At 48.3% G+C, this 18,356-nt stretch overlaps 1 protein-coding gene across 3 annotated transcripts in view; it reads left to right on the forward strand.

The window, feature by feature from the left end:
* LARGE1 (LARGE xylosyl- and glucuronyltransferase 1) overlaps positions 1-18,356 on the forward strand; it is a 1,248,067-nt gene that overhangs the window by 1,148,620 nt on the left and 81,091 nt on the right. For all 3 annotated transcript variants that reach the window (XM_069628785.1, XM_069628786.1, XM_069628784.1), the window contains one exon: positions 7,747-8,025. In XM_069628785.1, the coding sequence (XP_069484886.1) occupies positions 7,747-8,025 (279 nt within the window). The remainder of the gene's footprint in view (positions 1-7,746; positions 8,026-18,356) is intronic.

The raw sequence follows: 18,356 nt of genomic DNA on the forward strand, positions 1-18,356 counted from the left end.
TATTATTGTCCATCCAGCATTCTCTATGCCAAAAGGAGCGGAAAGTTTAGAGAAATCAAGTGTGCCGATGGAGCTTTCAAGGGCCACGAGGCTACTATGAGCGAATACATTCCTTCTGGCGCCGCTCTGCTGTCGTGTTCACATTGCACAACAAGGGTGGTGGAGGGGGGTTCTGTCTCATTCAGTTGACATTGATTCTGAGCTTGAGCGTTGCGCCCTGATTTTTTTTCCCCACCATGCTTATCACATCTACCATTTCTCTCCGCTCCCTTTTTTCTGTCTCATTCAACCACATTAAACTGCCAATTTCCTCTCTTTCTCTGCTTCCCTCTTGGACACTCTTGATTTCCAAAGTCTCTTGAGCAACTTCATCTTTTCTTTCTCTCTCTCTCTCTCTCTCTCTCTCTCTCTCTCTCTCTCTCTCTCTCTGCCTCCCCCTCTCTCTCTCTCTCTGCCTCCCTCTCTCTCTCTCTCTCTCTCTCTGCCTCTCTCTCTCTCTCTCTTTCTCTCTCTCTCTCTCTCTCTCTCTCTGCCTCCCTCTCTCTCTCTCTCTGCCTCCCTCTCTCTCTCTCTCTCTGCCTCCTTTTTTCTCCCTCTTTCTATGCCTCTCTTGATTTTGATGTTTCTTTTTAATTGTCTCTCCTGTGCCCCGTCTGCCGCTTTTTGCTTGCCTTTATGTACCCTGCTCTCTCTTTCTCTTGTTCCTTTATTCCTTCTTTTGTTGTCTTTCATGCACAAGCTCATGTTCCCACCATTTACATTTTACCCTGAATATCTCGTTTTCTGGCACCCTTTACTCTTTGACTCTCTTGACTGTCCCTGGGCAGTTTCTTTGTATGCAGATAGTGTTATATGGCAGAAGACAAAGTATGGATTGCTGCCAATTAAGTGGGTTGAGCCAGTGTCTTACCAGGTACACATTTGGGTACATCACCTTTGAGCAGATGCTCGAATTCTGCCCGGGACGTCATTATTATGCACACAAACACACAAAATGGACTCCTGCGGGCAAGAGCAACCCTGTGTCTTCTGATAGGATTTACGAGATATATAGTCAGTTTACAGGGGTGGTAGGGGCAGCACGGATCTTGACCCAAGTGGAACTACACCGAAAAAGGCACAGAAAAAGGTACTTATTGAATGTAGGCCATGACCGGAGTACGCTCCCACAGGTGAAGTAGTGAAAAAGCAATTCTTCCACAAATGTACAATTGGCTCATTGTCTCCTTCATTACTGACTAAACTCTCAGCCGACGTGTTTCGACCTGAATAGGTCTTTATCAAGGCCAATACGAATCTCAAGGAAACACTCCAAAATGTCCAACTCAAGCTTGTAATACTTCCAAAAATTCGATCATTTGGTATCCACGTAGTCCACTGCTATTTAGTGTTGCCTGATAACGGCGACTAATTAATTATACGATCTCCCAATCAGATATGAGGAAGGATTGCTTTTTCTCTACTTGACCTTTGGGAGTGTACGCCGGTCAGGGCCTACATTCAATTATATCATTATTCAGCAGTCGACAATGAGTATCATTCAGACCCTCGCTGCTCGCTGGGGCTGATTTTCGACACAGGTTCCCTCTAGCAGCAATTGCTATTACCGCTGGCGGTAACCATGGAGATCTGTCCGATCACAGCAATACCAGCCTGACAGCAGTAACTGGTGTGTGTTCACTGAAGCAATGCTAGCCACTGCTGAATAACAACACATTTCATTTCCATCATCCTCAGGATGGAGATGGATTATACACAGCAGTAGATCCTACCGCTACTGTGCATGCATTAATGCACAAAGGGATCCACTCCGCCCCTTCTGTGCATTATGCGGGGAACGTGGTTAGGCAGCAAGCATCAAAAATGCTCACTTGTTCACCCCTTGCAGGGTCTTCATGGAAGCAAGTGTTTTTCTGTATGGACCCGTGGACGCTTTGCAATTTTTAACACCTCCTCTAAACTGGAGGTAGAAATGGCAGATTCTGTAGGTGGTGATTGTGCTCGCTGGCAGTATTTACCCCTGGTGATATTCTCTAACCAGGTGTGTATAAAATAGGCGGTATTTGTTAAATGTCACCTCTTTTAATGTTGCAATCATAGCTTCCATTCGACCCTTGGCTGGGTAATGGGCACACCTTGAGGTTACCATATAAAATGCATCCGGCTGGAAAAGAAAGAAAGCACTCGGATAAGATAAGTGTTCTCCCCCGGATCCCTTAGTTCAACAGGCACCCCCACGATGGACCCACATGTGAACACCGAAGCCCCACCCTATCGAGAACTCCGCACTACACCAAGCCCCGATAATGGCAGAAGGGATGGAGTCGGCCACGTAGGCAGTCGCTTATACGGTTTTGAAGGCCAGGGTGACTTCCTCGAGGGGCAGAAGTTCACCTTGAACTGTAGAGGGATTTCCTCAGAGCGTGATATGGCGAGGGTGAGCACTTGGCCCTCCTGGGTACCAATTGCAGCGCGTGCAGCCCTTTCCTCCGGTGTGCGGAGTATCATTGCACAGAGCCTGCGACGAGGGGATACGAGTCTTGCCTGCAGGCACACCGCTCAGCGCCAACACGAGTTAAAAAAGCCCCTTCTAGTTCTTAGCGCATGGAAGGATTTTGGTGTAAACAAAAATTTTTTTTAAAAAAAAGTGCCGCTTGGCAGCGAACATTTTATGATATCGACTTACTGGCGGGGGCTGTTTCTAGGTCTCCCTATCGAACGGCTTTTACTTTTCCTCCATTTAGAGTCAAGGGCTGTTTTTTCCCGCGTTTTGCTGCTGCTAGACCATCGAATAGAGATGCAGGGAGGGTGTTGCATTGCGTGGCGATCACGCTGCCTGGCTGGGGTGGTCGGGGCAGAAGAGCCTGAGGAAGAGGGAAGGAACACTTTTTTCCCCCTGGTAAATTAGTAAGTGTATCCGAGAAACAAGAGGGGATTCGGGGGTGTCTGTGATGGCAAGGAACTGAATATGGCGGTCAGACTAGATAGGGACTGAGATCTGGCCATGCCGATGCCTTTGACCAGGACGACATGCAGCGCTTGAGCCTTGCCCAGGGCCGGATTGACCCGTCGTCCAATCGGCCCGTGGCCGATTCGAAATCATGGCGAGGAGACCTGGGGCCGGTTCCTGAAGCTCACACCTGGGCCGGTCTCCGGCCCAGGCGTGGGGTTCACACTTCAGGAACCGGCACCCAGGGCCTCCGCCTCGCCAGATGCAAATTGCAAAGGATCTGTAAGTAACTAACTTACAGATCCTTTACAATTTCAGCCCCGCCGCCGCCAGTCCGCCGCAGATGCAGAGAAAGGTAACACCGAAGTGTTACCTTTCTTTGATACATGCGGCCGCCAACTGCCATGACCCACGACATCATGGCGCCGCCGCGCCAGCAGCAGTCAGTGTTACAAAAACACTGGGAGGGAGTGGCAGGGCGGGGCGGAGCTGCCTCAGCCCGGCCTGCTCCCTCCCAGTGTTTTGTACACATACTCCGCAGACTGCTCTCCACAGGCGTGGCGCCGCCAGTGACCGCCACAAGTTGCAGCTGTGAGCTGCGTGGTGGGCCAGGAATGGCTTCCCAGCTGTGCCCCTTATCGAGTCCGGATTGAGGCTTGAGTGCTGGTCGAGCCTTCAGCCTAGGGACATGGGCCTGGACCCAGGAGCCCAGGGTCCGGCCTCTGGTCTTTCCATGTGCAGAGAGTCTGACTGGGCTGGGGGACTCGGCTGTTGTTCCTGGGTCTGCTTCTTTCCTGGACGCACGTAGGCTACCAACCAGCCCCAGGAGAAGGTAAGGCAATATTATATATCCCTTGTTCAGAGGCATTAGGTGCCATCATGTGCCAAGGGGTGCCCAGGCCCTGAGGCAAGATGTCTCAATGTTATGTACTGATGTAGGGTGTGCTGCACTTGCGATGGGGCCGGAATCCCCCAGGGCAGAGGCATGCAGGGACCCCTGGTATGTGGCAGGAGGTGTTCTTGGCTGAGGCAGAGAGTGAGCTGGCTGAAGCAAGGAGTACCTCTGCTGGCACATGAGCTGCTCCTCGACCTACAGAAGGTGGTGCCCCTCTGCTAAGGTCATGGATGCCCCTGGGATGAAGTAGGGGATTGCTTTTTCTGAGGTGTTTGAGCCAGGAAGTCCCCCTGAGGAAACATGTGCCTAGGTGCTGATATAGGGTGCGCACTTGTGATGAGCTGCAAGAGCCCCAGTGCAGAGTCATGCAGGGGCCCTGGTCTCTGGCAGGAGGTTGTCTTGGCTGAGAAAGAAAGTGCCCTTAGCTGAAGCAAGAAGTACATGTGCTGGCACAGTAGATGCCCCTCCACCTAGCCCTATATGTTGATACTGTTGGGGGCTACAATGTGTGGTGTGCTGCTGGCTCGACACAGCACAGTAGTGTTAGAAAATAGATGTGCATTGGCTGTTATTTATTTATTTTTTAACATACCCAAACACTGTCTGTACTTATTATCATTGTACAAACATTGTAAAAAAAGACCTCCGAGGTCGGTGGCAAATGGCGGTAATGTTGCTAGTTTTAAAGTTTGAATGCAGTGAATTCTAAGTAATACACATTGAAAGATTTCCAGCAACCTTTTTCGCATTGAGGGATATTGCATTATAATTGGCAGAGAAAGGGCTTTTTTTGGCATCTGAAAAACAATGCTTTGGTAAGATGTATGCTGCTGGTGAGGTGCATGTTTGTATCAGGAATTTCGGGTGATGTTAAACTTCTTTACTGCCAAGAAGGTTTCTATGGCCAGTGCTAAGCACTGGGCAATTGCTTTGAAATCAAGAAGTCTCTCCCTGGGTGTTTAACTTGTACACACGCACACCACGAATATTAGTATAGAGCACAAGGCCTACCAAGTCTATGAATAGCCTTGCCCAATATAGCACCTTCCACGGCTACTTGGTCTCCATTTTTAACCCAACTCTGACTGCCTTCTAGGTTCTATTTCTCTTCATGCCCCTCAAATGTGCACAAGCCACTTTACATCTTTCTGCATCCTGGTCCCCGGAATCAGCTGGGGTGGCACTCTTCAAATGCAACAGTGAGCCTGCAGAGGGGCAGCACCCCAACCCGTACCCTGAGGATACGGTTGGCTGGGGTTGTCGCTGATTTACTCTGCCCCAAGCAATCTCCCCACTCACCACCTCGCATCATCACCCAACAACCCCGCCCCCCTGCCCTGTCAGTTTCACTGCTGAGCAGGTCACATGTTTCAGGATAGGGAACGTACGATGCAGGGCTTCTGGGAGCAGTATGGTGGCAGGCGTGGGATGCACAAGGTCGACAGTTGCTGGCTGATGCGTGGGGTCATTGTGTCCGGTAGCTTTCAGATTCTTTACAATGTCTCAATAGTATTAGCTTTTAACACATCCATGTAAGGAGCATAAACCATTACTGTCACGGAAGACATGATAAAAAAGAACATAGAGCCCGTGCATGCACATAAGGGTGTAGGTCGCAACTCCTACGGTCGGGGCTTTCAGAGCCAGGGAACCATTAGCCCCTGCCACGCCAGCTTGGGGGAGTCTTTCAAGGGCTCCCCCGAGCTGGCGTAGAGAAGCCGTGGCAGGCAGGCTTTTGCCATCAAATGCGCCCCTCTGCCGCGGGCACCCCTAATGACAAAGGGTGCCATTGGCCCCCCACCACGCCAGCTCGGGGGAGTCTTTCAAAGCCTCCCCCGAGCTGGCATGGTGGCAGAAGGCATGGCAGGCACCTCATTGTCATTGAATGCACCCGCGGCAGCGGGCTCATTCAATGACAATGGGCTGCTGACGCGCCTTATTAATATCACCCTCCGGAGCGAGGAGGGTTAAAAAAAAATAAAGTGGCCCATCCTGGCCCTGTCCCCTTCTGCCCGGCCCCCGTTAACCAAGGGCGCGCAGACAGGGGCGGGCAGGGGAAATGCCAATTCGCCCAGGGCGCTGCTGCCCTTAAGGCCGGCCCTGAGGGCTTTGCACAAGTTTCATACACTATGCTCCCTGATTTTCAGATACCCCTCTCTATAACCCCATGTGGACGTCAGCCTTTCATTTGAATTTGTAGGGCTACTGTATATAAGGGTCCTGTGAGCAAGTGGCTCCGGTATCAATTGGCTAGACATCGTGTGACGCTTGTTTGGAAGGTGCAAAGTGGACAGCGCAAGGGCAGATGTGTTTAATTGGCTACAAGATGTGTTGAGGGTGAATGGGAGGGGCAGCGATGGTGGAGCAAGTGACAGAGTTATTAGTTGGCCATTAAAGTGTAGTGGAGAAGCAGGTAAAGCAAGTATTGCTCGGGGTATGTGTGAGGTACGTGTAGAAGTACAGAGCGTGTAGAACAGGTGACAGAAGGGCTATTTGTCCAGAAGGCACGTGAAGAATGTGTGTAAAGTGCTGCAATACACGTTTTTATCAGAACGTGAAGAATACATAGAATGTGGCGCAGGTGGGAAATCATTAAAGGGTCTGATATCAGTGTGGTGTGTCTGGAGGTTTCAGAAGTGGTGGAGAGTACCTGATTAAAGAGATGTGTGAGGAGTGTGCCAAAGGGGCAGAAGTTCAGTGCTTGGATAGACTTGCTACTGACTCAATGAGATGTGGCTGAAGGTGAGATGTGTGAGAAGTGTGCCAATGGGGCAGAAGTTCAGTGCTTGGATAGACTTGCTCCTGACTCAATAAGATGTGGATGAAGGTGAGATGTGTGAGGAGTGTGCCAATGGGGCAGAAGTTCAGTGCTTGGATAGACTTGCTACTGACTCAATGAGTCGTGGATGAAGGTGAGATGTGTGAGGAGTGTGCCAATGGGGCAGAAGTTCAGTGCTTGTATAGACTTGCTACTGACTCAATGAGTCGTGGATGAAGGTGAGATGTGTGAGGAGTGTGCCAATGGGGCAGAAGTTCAGTGCTTGGATAGACCTGCTACTGACTCAATGAGTCGTGGATGAAGGTGAGATGTGTGAGGAGTGTGCCAATGGGGCAGAAGTTCAGTGCTTGGATAGACCTGCTACTGACTCAATGAGTCGTGGATGAAGGTGAGATGTGTGAGGAGTGTGACAATGGGGCAGAAGTTCAGTGCTTGGATAGACTTGCTCCTGACTCAATGAGATGTGGATGAAGGTGAGATGTGTGAGGAGTGTGACAATGGGGCAGAAGTTCAGTGCTTGGATAGACTTGGTCCTGACTCAATGAGATGTGGATAAAGGTGAGATGTGTGAGGAGTGTGACAATGGGGCAGAAATTCAGTGCGTGGACAGACTTGCTCCTGACACAATGAGATGTGGTTGAAGGTTGCTGTTGGAAAAATAGAGGCAACATTTAATGGATCTAAGGGAGTCTGCAAAGAGTGCAGATTGATGTGTGGGGACAGAGTTAATCATGGATTCTTAGATATGTGTATGGATGATGCGGAGGTGCTGAACAGTGGTCACAATCATAAACGGACTTAAGTGTGTGAATGATGCAGAGATTACGTGGCAGGAGAAGCAATATTCATTGTGTGGGAGATGTGTGAGGAGTGGGAGAAGTGTGAAGAATGTGTAAGAAGTGCCCATATGTGAGCAGCACGGCACCGGCCCACACTGTTGAAATCTTAGCTACACATAGGCCTGGCTATGACAGAAGGGATGGGGTCGGCCAAAGGGGCAGTTGATTAATCCTGTAAAATGGTTGGTTAGTCTTGAAGACATTGGAGGATAAGGAGTGAATGGTCCAGTTTTTGATTCTGTCCCACTGTCTGTTCACTCACACCCTCTCTCTCTCCTTTCAGACTCCAGATGCTAGAGGCAATTTGCAAACACTGGGAGGGCCCAATCAGTCTGGCCCTGTACCTGTCGGACGCCGAAGCCCAGCAGTTCCTGCGCTATGCCCAAGGTTCCGAGGTGCTCCTGAACCGCCAAAATGTAGGCTACCACATCGTCTACAAGGAAGGCCAGTTCTACCCGGTGAACCTTCTGCGCAATGTGGCAATGAAGCGCGTCACCACGCCATACATGTTCCTCTCTGACATCGACTTTCTGCCGATGTATGGACTCTACGAGAGCCTTAGGTAAGGCATGTACGCAACTTTATCCCACAGTGGAATTGGTCAACCCAACGTAATTTCCATGTGCATGGACCTTGGTCTGCAAGAGGTGTCTAGCATGAACATCATTTAGAGGTCACCTAGAGGTTCCAGCTCGCACTCCTGGTATCTCCCTTGGTGTTCCCCCTGATTCTGCCTCTGGTCTAGAGATCGTGCAAAGGGGGCGATTAACAGAAAGCAAACTCTGCAAGAGCCCTGCATTCTTTCTGCTCTCCCAACTAGTTGTCTCTTCCCTAGCCACTCGAAAGCTTCCTAGTGGCTGCTGGAGTTCTAGGGGAGGGACAAGAGATGAGGTCTTCCCTTTACCATCATGGCCGTGTCAACGGGAAGTTGCAGACTTGGTGCGAGTTGGAGGGACAGAAGCCAGTGAACGAGGGAACCATTTCAAACGTTTCATATGTCCTCTAAGATGGAGCTGCATGCATATGGCTCCTTTCCAGGCCAGTGCTGGTGAGGATGTAGGGCGGGGGAATTTCGAGGAACACATGGACATGTCAAGCTGCACATTACCCATAATGGCTATTGGAGTTAGAGGAGGCATTATTATCTTGAACCTGGGGGCATTACTGCACAATTGATGCTATGCTGTGTTATGCAAATAATCATGTGTGTAGCGGCCATCTGCCACTGATAGGGCCTCCACGTGTTGCTGCCTTCCTGTCTGGAGGTTGTACTCTGGAGCCTGACTCTGTAGACCAAAGGGTGTATTTTTGGAAGGTGTCCTATTTGGACTATGATGGGCGTGAGAGCCAGAGAAAGAGCTTGGGTCTTGGTGTGCATTCTTGTCACTGCATGCACTGTGTCCTAGTGCTTGTGTACAAAGTATTCGGCACCTGATAGAAAGCGCTGTGTCTGCCTGACCGAACCGATGCTGAGATGGATACCTTTGTGCAATGCACAGTCTAGATGTGTTTTCTGCCTGGAGCTTGCATGCATCATGGTGCTGCCAGAAGGTTCGTGCATTCTTGTAAGTGTGTGCCCTTTGATACTGTAGAGGGTGCATGTTGCCTGTGCAGAGGAGGCCTTGGTTTGGTGAGCCTCTGGAAGTGGTGACAGCCTGTGCTTTAGTTGATCTTCGCATGGCTAATAAGACATTGGTTCTTGGGAGGATGGGTCAGCTGTTGATGGCTCGGAGGTGCTCAGGCCATAGGGAGGTTAATGCTCTTTTGGGGGGGCCAGGGGAGAAAAGGGCAAGAATGTTCCGATAGTGAAGCAGGCCTTGAGCTTGCAGATCCGGAATGATTTGGAGGTGGGCCACACCTGCAGCTTACATTGGGTGACTATTCCAGGCTTTTGAGCGTTGCTTGGTGTTGGATGGCATTTTGAGTCATTTGAGCCTGCCCCTGTAAAGGATGGCTGTACCATGTGAGGCTGCACCGTGCATATGGTGAGCATACCAGGCACAGGCCGGGAGGATAGCTCAGGGGCAACGCGATTGTCTTGGAAGCAAGACAACAAATCCCGGTCCCGTGCTTAGAGACTGGTCTCTGGTATTAAGAGATCAAATATTAATTCATGGCATGAAACTGCAGTGGTATTTATAGTGACATTTCCCTTATGAGGGCCGGACCGTGACTTGTCACGCCGTATCTTGCATATTATGACTATAACTGTTATCTGATGACGGTTCTAATGAAAGAAGGCTACACTTGGTATGTTATGTCAACATCTGGGGATGATGTCGGGCTGTACATAGAATTTCATAGCTTACCTTGGTTTGTGAGGCTGCAATCGGCATACAATGGGACTGGCAGATTACTGTGCAGCCTATTTGGTTGTAGGAGAATTCATCGCAGATTTTTGGGTGGATTCTGCCGCATATATATGTGGGAGGTGGGTTTAGGGAAATAATTATAGTAGGTGTGTTAAGGGAGGGCTGCAGGGAGTCTCCCTGCAGCTCACATATATAAGCAGCAAAATCAACCTGTCAAAAATATTAAATCGACCAATTCTCATACGACCAAATGAATTTGATGCACTTGCCTTAAACTGCATAACATGGCAGTAACCGGCCTTATGTGGTTGTGGTTGCATATAAAGGCTGTGCGTCTGGCCTTTCTTGGTGTAACCTTGATGTATCTGGACCCCATTCTTGGAATATCAAGGCAGCAACCTAGTTACAATATAGTTGGTAACTGAAACAGTATTTTGTCTGCTTATTTACAAATGTGCTCTTTGCTTATTTTTAAGGGTAAGTACTTTTTAATATCTGATTTCACTTCCATTGATGTCACCAGAGCCAAAGGCCTTGTCACGACACTTCCTGTGAGATCAGAAGGCTTGTTGTATCGCTTTTGCTTCCCCTATCGGTTTGGTGAATTAGCATCCCTGTTTATATGTTAACTGATTCATTAGGCTCATTACAACTTTGCTGGTCTGGAAAAAATGGCGAAAAAGTTGCTGGTAATTCCGGCACCAGCATTTTTGCTGGACCAGCAAAGCATAAGTCTGGCGTTAGGGGCACCGATCTACCGGCAGGCCTGACCTGCCGGTAGTTCAGGCCCCTACCAGCAGATTAAATGCCAGAATCACCTGCACCGGTACTACCGATGACGGTGATTCCGGCAATCCCATTCCTTGGAGTCCTATAGGGCTTCCTGGGAATGCAGATTTACTGTTACTCTGCCACCCGTAATATCCCTTCTAATACTGGGATATCGTGTGGCAGAGACGGTAAGGTGGGTTGGCTGGTAACCCACCAGAATTACTGGCGGGGTGCTGGTAAACCCGTAATGAGGCCCATAGTGTGTTTCATATAAACCAACCACCATCTGCCATTCAGGAAATGAACTGTGCAGTGTAAGCATAGCTTTTTATTTTGCTCTGTCCCTAGTCTCCTCCTTTCACCTTAAATATTTAGAAAAGCTCTATTGCAGGATATAGGACTTTATTATTTTGGGCTTAGCCAAGTGTAGTACCCTCATTAAATTGTGAACAAAACACACTTTTTTAAAACCGTAAAAGAAAATTCACTGGTAACCAGTTCCCGCAACTCTCCCTCATTATTGATGGTGTTTTGTACCTAAACTCTTGAGTGAAAGTCTGGACCACTTTTTGCAATGTAAAACCTTACGGTCTCTTCAGTGTTGGGGCTGCTCTAATCTCTGTCTTCTGTGGTCATATTTGCATGACATGAAGTGAACTGCTCCTGGAGGGATGGTCTTTCCCGTTCTGTAAAGTCTTGGCAGACAAAGAACGATGGTCTGGAGGGTTGCCCAGAGCAATGCCAGAGGTTAAGATTCATTCTAAACCTTCCAGCCATCACCTCTTGTGTTTTGCGGGGACTATAAACCATGCTGATTGATGCCACAGACTTTATAATGAGCGTGTGAGGCCGAAGACATGTGAGGATAGAGTCAGAGGTACTTTTGTGAAACACCTTCACTCAAAAGCAGACTACATTTTTTTTGTTAACCTGGGCGGCCTAAAACCACATGATGGAAACCACCGACTTCAGGGGTGCCAGCCAAAGAAACAACGTTCCATTAGTGTTGCATGACCATGCCCAGAGTGGGGCAAGTCAGAGTAACAGATTTGTTCTCTTTGTGACGATTCAGGAAAGAATTCTGAAATTCTCATTGGGCTTTGCCGCTTGCCACCCAGAAGCTCAGTGGGCTAAGAGCTGCCAAGAGACCAGTGAGCGACAGGCTCCGGTCCTGAAGAGGACAGAGGACGGCACAATGACCTCTATTGGGACGAGTAGAATAGGCCATTTCAGCTAACACGCCACACATGTCACAGTGCCACCTGGTAACCACGACTGGAAGTACACTTTCAGCTGAGAGCCATAGAGCAGTGCATTATGGGTATGTAAACTAACTGCAATGCTTGCATTTTATCTGTGTGTGATATAATTGTCTTTGTCGTATAGGGCTTCAGCATTTTATACATAGCTTTATCAGAGCCCAATATTGACAACTCTCAAGGATGCAGTCATCGTTATATAATTGCCGTCTCCTTCACAAGGTTCGGTCTGCATGGCCATATGTATTAAAAGCCAGTCAACTGGGAAACATCAGTCATATAGCAAATGGATTTGGAATTCACAAGCTCTGCTTTTTTAGGTAGCCATCCAATGGCAGAAGAGCATTGGAAGCCGCTTCAGTATGTTGCTAATTGAAGTTTGTCCCATTCAAATGAGGCACAATGAAATCTATTTTCACTTCTTGCGTCATGATGTGAGCGCGCGATCTGCATATGCAGTTGCATTGTGGAAGTGTGCCAAATCAACTCTGCATTGCTCACAGGGATGATGAACCAGCAGTTTATGGGCTACTTCAGCATTTTGCCATTGGTAGCACCAGGACCTTTCCCATTAAACCTTATATCTGATCAGTTGTCCAAAGGGTCAGTGGTCGCTGCTTGGTGCCCCTGTGTCCTTCCAGAATAGGTCCTGCCCCAATCTGGCCTCAGCTGCAAGGAAATACCTGCAAATTAAGTGTATTTGTATGCGTCAAACCTTGATCTTTCTGGCACCCTCCACACACACACAATACTGGTCCTAAATGCCGAACTATTGACCATAATCTGGATTGAATAATAGGTGGCCACTTTTTCCCCCCATCTAAGCCTGGCTGTGAACCCCTTACTCATGCAGCAGGTAGCTATTTTTTTATAAATTCCTGAACTTGCTGCTAAAAGAAAACATCTTTTATTGTGTTGCTTTCCGACCCGCCCACACACACCCACAATGCCCTCACCATCCGAGATACTGCTACCAACTTTCACCACACAAAACACCTCCAGTTCAAAGTGAATCTCTTCTTGAATTACACAATTTACACACGTCATAATCCTTATGCGATTACATGGCAGGTCAGCAAAGGTGTTTCTGACAGCAACCTATATAGGATCTCACGTCTACTTATATCCATCTGTCCAGGGACGTCATTTGCGGGTAGTTAGGGGTCGCATCCGCGACCCCTGCATTCTCCCATGCTACTCTTGTGGTCTCCCTTGCTATACCTGTACAAGAAAATCCTCCCTTTTTCTTAAACGGAAGCTCCTGTCACACAGTGATTACGGATTCCTTCACTTCCCACTGATGTGTATACAAGGCAACAAACAATTCAAAGCATACATGGAGAGGTTGGGAGCTAACAACCCACTGACAGGCACCCTTACTGCTAAATGCCCGAAGGACAGAGGACCAAAGATTATTCAATACACTACCGTCAGAGATGAACCCAGATGGTACAGATATTGCCAGTATGAAGATGCATTGGCAAGGCAGCACAGTGTTTTTAAACTGAGGAAAATATTCTAAAGCGTAGAAGAGATTCTATTATATGGATCAAAGCCATGTGGCAATAATCGATTGACTGCCTAACAACTTTGTGCAAAGTGGCGCCCTCCTGTAGATCTAAAGCCAACCAGGACGAGGCACTTAAGGACATGGTGTTGAACTGTTGCAAGAACCCTCACATTCAAGAGAAGCTGGAACAAAGCAGAAACTCAACACGCGAGGAGGCTATGGCATCACCAAAAGCTTGGAGGAAACAGCGAGGCATGCAGCAATCGAGAAAAACAGAAAACAAGAATCGAGAGCAACAAACGTTGTGCAAAACCAAACCGCCAGACAGGAAGAGACTGTATGGGCAGATGGCAAAAGCCCAAGGGAGGAAGCAGCAGAATGGACAGAGAATGCTACTGATGTGGGTACATGCATATGGGCAATGATAAACACGGCCCTGGCAAAGACGCTAAATCCACCAAATGTCCATAATGCAGTCACTTTGCCAGGTAATGTGGAATGTGTGGCTGGTGATCGAGAGGGAAGATAGTTCCCGCAGATTGAGATCACCACAGGTCCAAAAGAAGGGTCATTTTATGAGTCAGACGCCAAACGCAAATCAAAAGTACCGAAACCTATGTGCGAAATACAGCTGTGTCAAGAAAACCTCATGGTGCTAGTTGACTCCAGCTCTTACTATGCTATCCTAGTGAAGAGGACATATGCAAACGTATGGCAAGAAAGAAATCTGACAATAGATCAGAAGGGGAAAAAGGTCCTTCACTAATGATGGTCAAGTGATCATTCTAGTAGGCTACATACATTGTGACATGTTCAAGAGCAGATCATTGTGAGGCAGAGTGAACATAGCCAAGCATGGCAGCCCAGTCTTGGGCTGGCACAACTCGGCATCAAGCTCAACCCAAATGCATGAGAGCAAGTCAAGGGAACCCAGGTGTCTGAGCTGGAAGACATCTTGAGTATATGCAAATCTGTGTTCGATATTGCTAGAGGCGTGCTTTAGAACTATACACATGTAAATCGACTGAAAACAAATGCTATACTGGTGATGTCACTTGGGGGCAGGGTCAAATGACATCACTTCTAGTGATGTCATCAGAGGGCAAGGGTTGTGTGATGTCACTTCCACTACCCTTGGCATTTTGGTGAAATGATGTCCCTGCATCTGTCCATCTTCTGGTGTTTTTCCATATGCTTCTCTCTAGCAGCATCTAAACAAGGCTGCTCATGTGTAGGACATTGGAAGACCTTTGGTAGGATTGTTTACTTTGCACCAAGGGCCATGAAATGGGCATATCTAAGGCTAGTCTCTCATGTCGAGACTTTCAGGGCATTTCGATAAGAGTGCCCACCGAAGAAGGAACCACTTGTGCCAGCCACATATGGGGGAGTACCACTAGAGCAATGGCTTCGCCTTGTGATGTGTTGTCAGACATACCCGTTGGATAAAGCTGCGTAAAGTTGCTGCTTGTGCACACATTCACACATATGTGAAGCATTGTTGTATAAGCATTAATGGCAAGGCCGACACTACCTTAACTTAAAAGGCGGACGGCCGCACCGTGAAGGGCACTTGAAGACAGTTGGAGTGATGGAGCTGTGAATTGGCAGTACTATTCAAAGCAAGAAGGGTGGAATGGAAATCTGCATTGGTGAAGCCAATAAGCATAGCTTTTGTGTAAGCATTTGGCTGGCGTTTGGCACCAGACAGCTACTGCCATTATATTTGCTCTGATAGTCGCATCATATGATGGGTATTGCTAATGTACAATCATCAGACGCCTAGGTATTCACACCATTGTCCAGTATTTTCCCATCAATTGCCCATTTACTCTCTGTATTAACAAGAATTGTCAAATGCTCCTTGCCCAGGAATTGTAAACCAGGGGGCGGGTGGCAGTGAAGAAGTGCCGTCCCTCCTGCTATGCACCTCCTCCATGTATACTCTAATGCCAGCCCCACCCTGCCCTCCCCCGCTCCGGGAGCATGCACTCCACCGCCGTTAGTGCATTGTACCCTTTGATAGCCTGCCGCTTTGCATGCGAGAGGAGGCACACATCCCGGAATGTTTACAGGCCCGGCTTGGAACTCTTTTGCAGTTGCTCCCAGTGCGCAGTGTGGCGATTCGGGTGGTTTGACTGTCACTGCTGCATCAGAGATTCCTTCGTGCAGTAAACGAGGTAAGTGTAACTTTCCGTTGGCAGTAATGGAAGGGTGGTTATATGCACTGCTCCCAGGAGGAAGGGATGGCAGACAGAAAGCTACACAGAATATTAATAAGGTCTGAGATGGGCACAGGGGAACCATAGTAGATGGAAAAACAAAGGCAAAGCCAGGGATCCAAATACCTTATGCTGTGCGGTGCTGGTACATTTGGGAATTGGGAACACTGGGTGCATCACAAGGGCTCATCCTTGGATTGTGTGCGCCTATATATTTAACCGGTTGTTATAGAAACTAAACGTTCAATCGTGGTAATGGAACAGACTGTGCACATCAAGGTTTACTGACTGAAAAGGAAAAACTGAAAACTTGGAGCAGATATAGACTGTACTTTTATAGGTATGTAATAATGAGTACACCTAGCTCCTAAGAGCAGTGGAGCACTGTTCTACTCAGACACGAGACACTGTGCATATATCAGTGTCTTGTGCAGTGTCTGGTTGAGACTGGATTACAGAAACCAGGACCAGATGGGGAGAGGAGTAAGGGAGCAAGACTCCAAGCACAGTTGCTTTGTTCACGTTAAACATAGAGAGAGTGATTGCCCACAATCACATAATGCTGGTGAGTGTAGAGCCCTTTGGGTATTGTGCATGCAATGCATGGAGATGCAGAATAACTCCGACACCAAATAATTGAACCACCACAAGAAGATGGCAAAGTTTGCTGTTTCCCCAGAAGCTCACTGTCTCCCGAGCCCTGGTTCTCTCAAGGCTGGACTACTGTAACAGCCTCTATCTTAATCTGCCTGCCTCCACTCTCCGCCCTCTGCAACTTATCCAGAACAGAACTGCGAGACTTGTCCTTGGCCTCAAGCCCAGGGACCGTATCTCTCCAGGACTGAAATCTCTTCACTGGCTCCCAGTGGCTGCGAGGATTAAGTTCAAAACCCTCTGCATTGTCCACAAGGCCTTCTGGGGCCTGGGGCCTAAATACCTTCAACTCTCTCTTCCTAAATATCTTCCTTCACGAGCCCTTCGCTCATCCGTCTCCAACTCCCTCATGGTCAGCCGCTTCTCGAAGCAACGAGCTGGGGGTAGATCTCTCTCCGCAGCAGGGGCCTCCCTCTGGAACAGCCTTCCTGCCTCCCTGAAACTTGAGGAGAACCATCTCCGGTTCCGGAAGCACCTCAAAACCTTCCTCTTCGCTTCTGCCTTTTCTCTCCCTCTCCCCTGCTAAACCTGCTTAACTCCCCACTGAAATTCTGCACTAAACCTGCATCTTGGCCACTCTCAGCGACCTCGGTCCAGGGCCCAGCCACTCTCCACTTGCACTGCCTCCCTGGCTCCCCCTGCACTGTGGGACTGTCACTGTATCCCTACAGCCCCCTTCCTAGCACTTGCTCTACACTTACCTCGCACTTGCCACCAGCTGGCCCTTTTATTTATTATTTATTATTTTATTACGCTACTTACCGTGTACTGCACTTTCCCCCCCACCTCCTCCCCCTGCACTTTCTCCTTTTCCCCCTACCTCTGCACTTGCGCGATCTGAATGACACCTGGCCTAGTAGGATCGTTTGTCTGTCTGTCTTCCCCTTGTTTCCCTCCCTCCCTGCCTCGTCGCGCCTTGAAACACTTGTGTATAGGCGCGTTACAAATACCATATCATATCATATCATATCATAATATCAATTGTCTAAAACAGGGAGTTACAACGGACATCAATGAACGTTCGCTCGAGTTCTCAGTACATTTCACATAAAAACACATTCATATACTAAACATTCGTCATAGGTGACCTCACACTACGTGTCAAATAAAAACAACCTACAAAGGGTTCTGATAGGCTCATTGGGAACATCTAAGTATACTTTCTATAAAGGGGTAGGATTGGGATTGGGATTGGGATTGGATGTCTACTGTCAGGTGGACAACTCATCCCTACCTCTAAAATATGTAATCTTCAACACTATTAAGTACACAGTATATCATTGGCTCTCACACTATAAGGCCCTTCGTTATAAGGCCCTCTATAATTGGTTGCCACGCGTGTGCCATGTCTGGAACATTCAGTTCACTTAGCAGCACGTAAACTCATTCCCAGGTGCCAGGAGGTGGGCTTGACTTTACCTCCCCACCCAATTAGCCCAACGTCTCATCACCCATGCCTTCTGCCATGAAGATTGTCTTTGAACTTGGCCTTGCAAAGTATTCTTGTCTCTGGCAATATAAGGGAGTGCGAGCATGCACTATCGCTGTTCTAGAACTCCAAGCTCAGCGCTATCTCCAACCTTGGCTCACGGGACAGGAGACCACAATTTGGTCAATTTTGCAGCATTTAAATGTCTTAAATTAATAAAACTTGGCACACTTGGTGTTCTTTCTTTGCACCTTAACACGGGATGATTCAGCTTCTCACGCTCACCGCCTTCAAGAATAGATAACTGGCCTTGGCTGCCTCAGCTTTGACACCAAGCCAGACAGCCTTGCCATTCGTATCCACGATCTTAGCTAATTCTTGCTGCGACACAGTTCTCGGCCTTTCCTCTCCATGGGTACGGGCTTACTAAATTCATGGCACCAATGTCCAGGTTCTATACAATGGTGGCTTCGCCTGCAGTCTATTCAATGCGTATAGCCAGCTTCTAAGTTCATCTACTTGCGTTGCTGCATCTGTACAGTTATTGAACAGCTTGCATTTTCTGCAGTGCGTCACACACATGCAATCTTCTCTTCACATATGAAAGTTTACTCAATAATTAACTTCGTCATCAGTTTCTATAAGGTACATGTATTCTCTTCAGCCAGTATCCTCAGTGCGTCACGTTCGTCTCTCGTGACGTCATCAGCTCCTCTTTCACTTGTTCTCATATTCC

This window comes from Ambystoma mexicanum, chromosome 12 (genome assembly GCF_040938575.1).
Source record: "Ambystoma mexicanum isolate Mex_15411 chromosome 12, UKY_AmexF1_1, whole genome shotgun sequence".
NCBI classification, from domain to species: Eukaryota; Metazoa; Chordata; class Amphibia; order Caudata; family Ambystomatidae; genus Ambystoma; species Ambystoma mexicanum.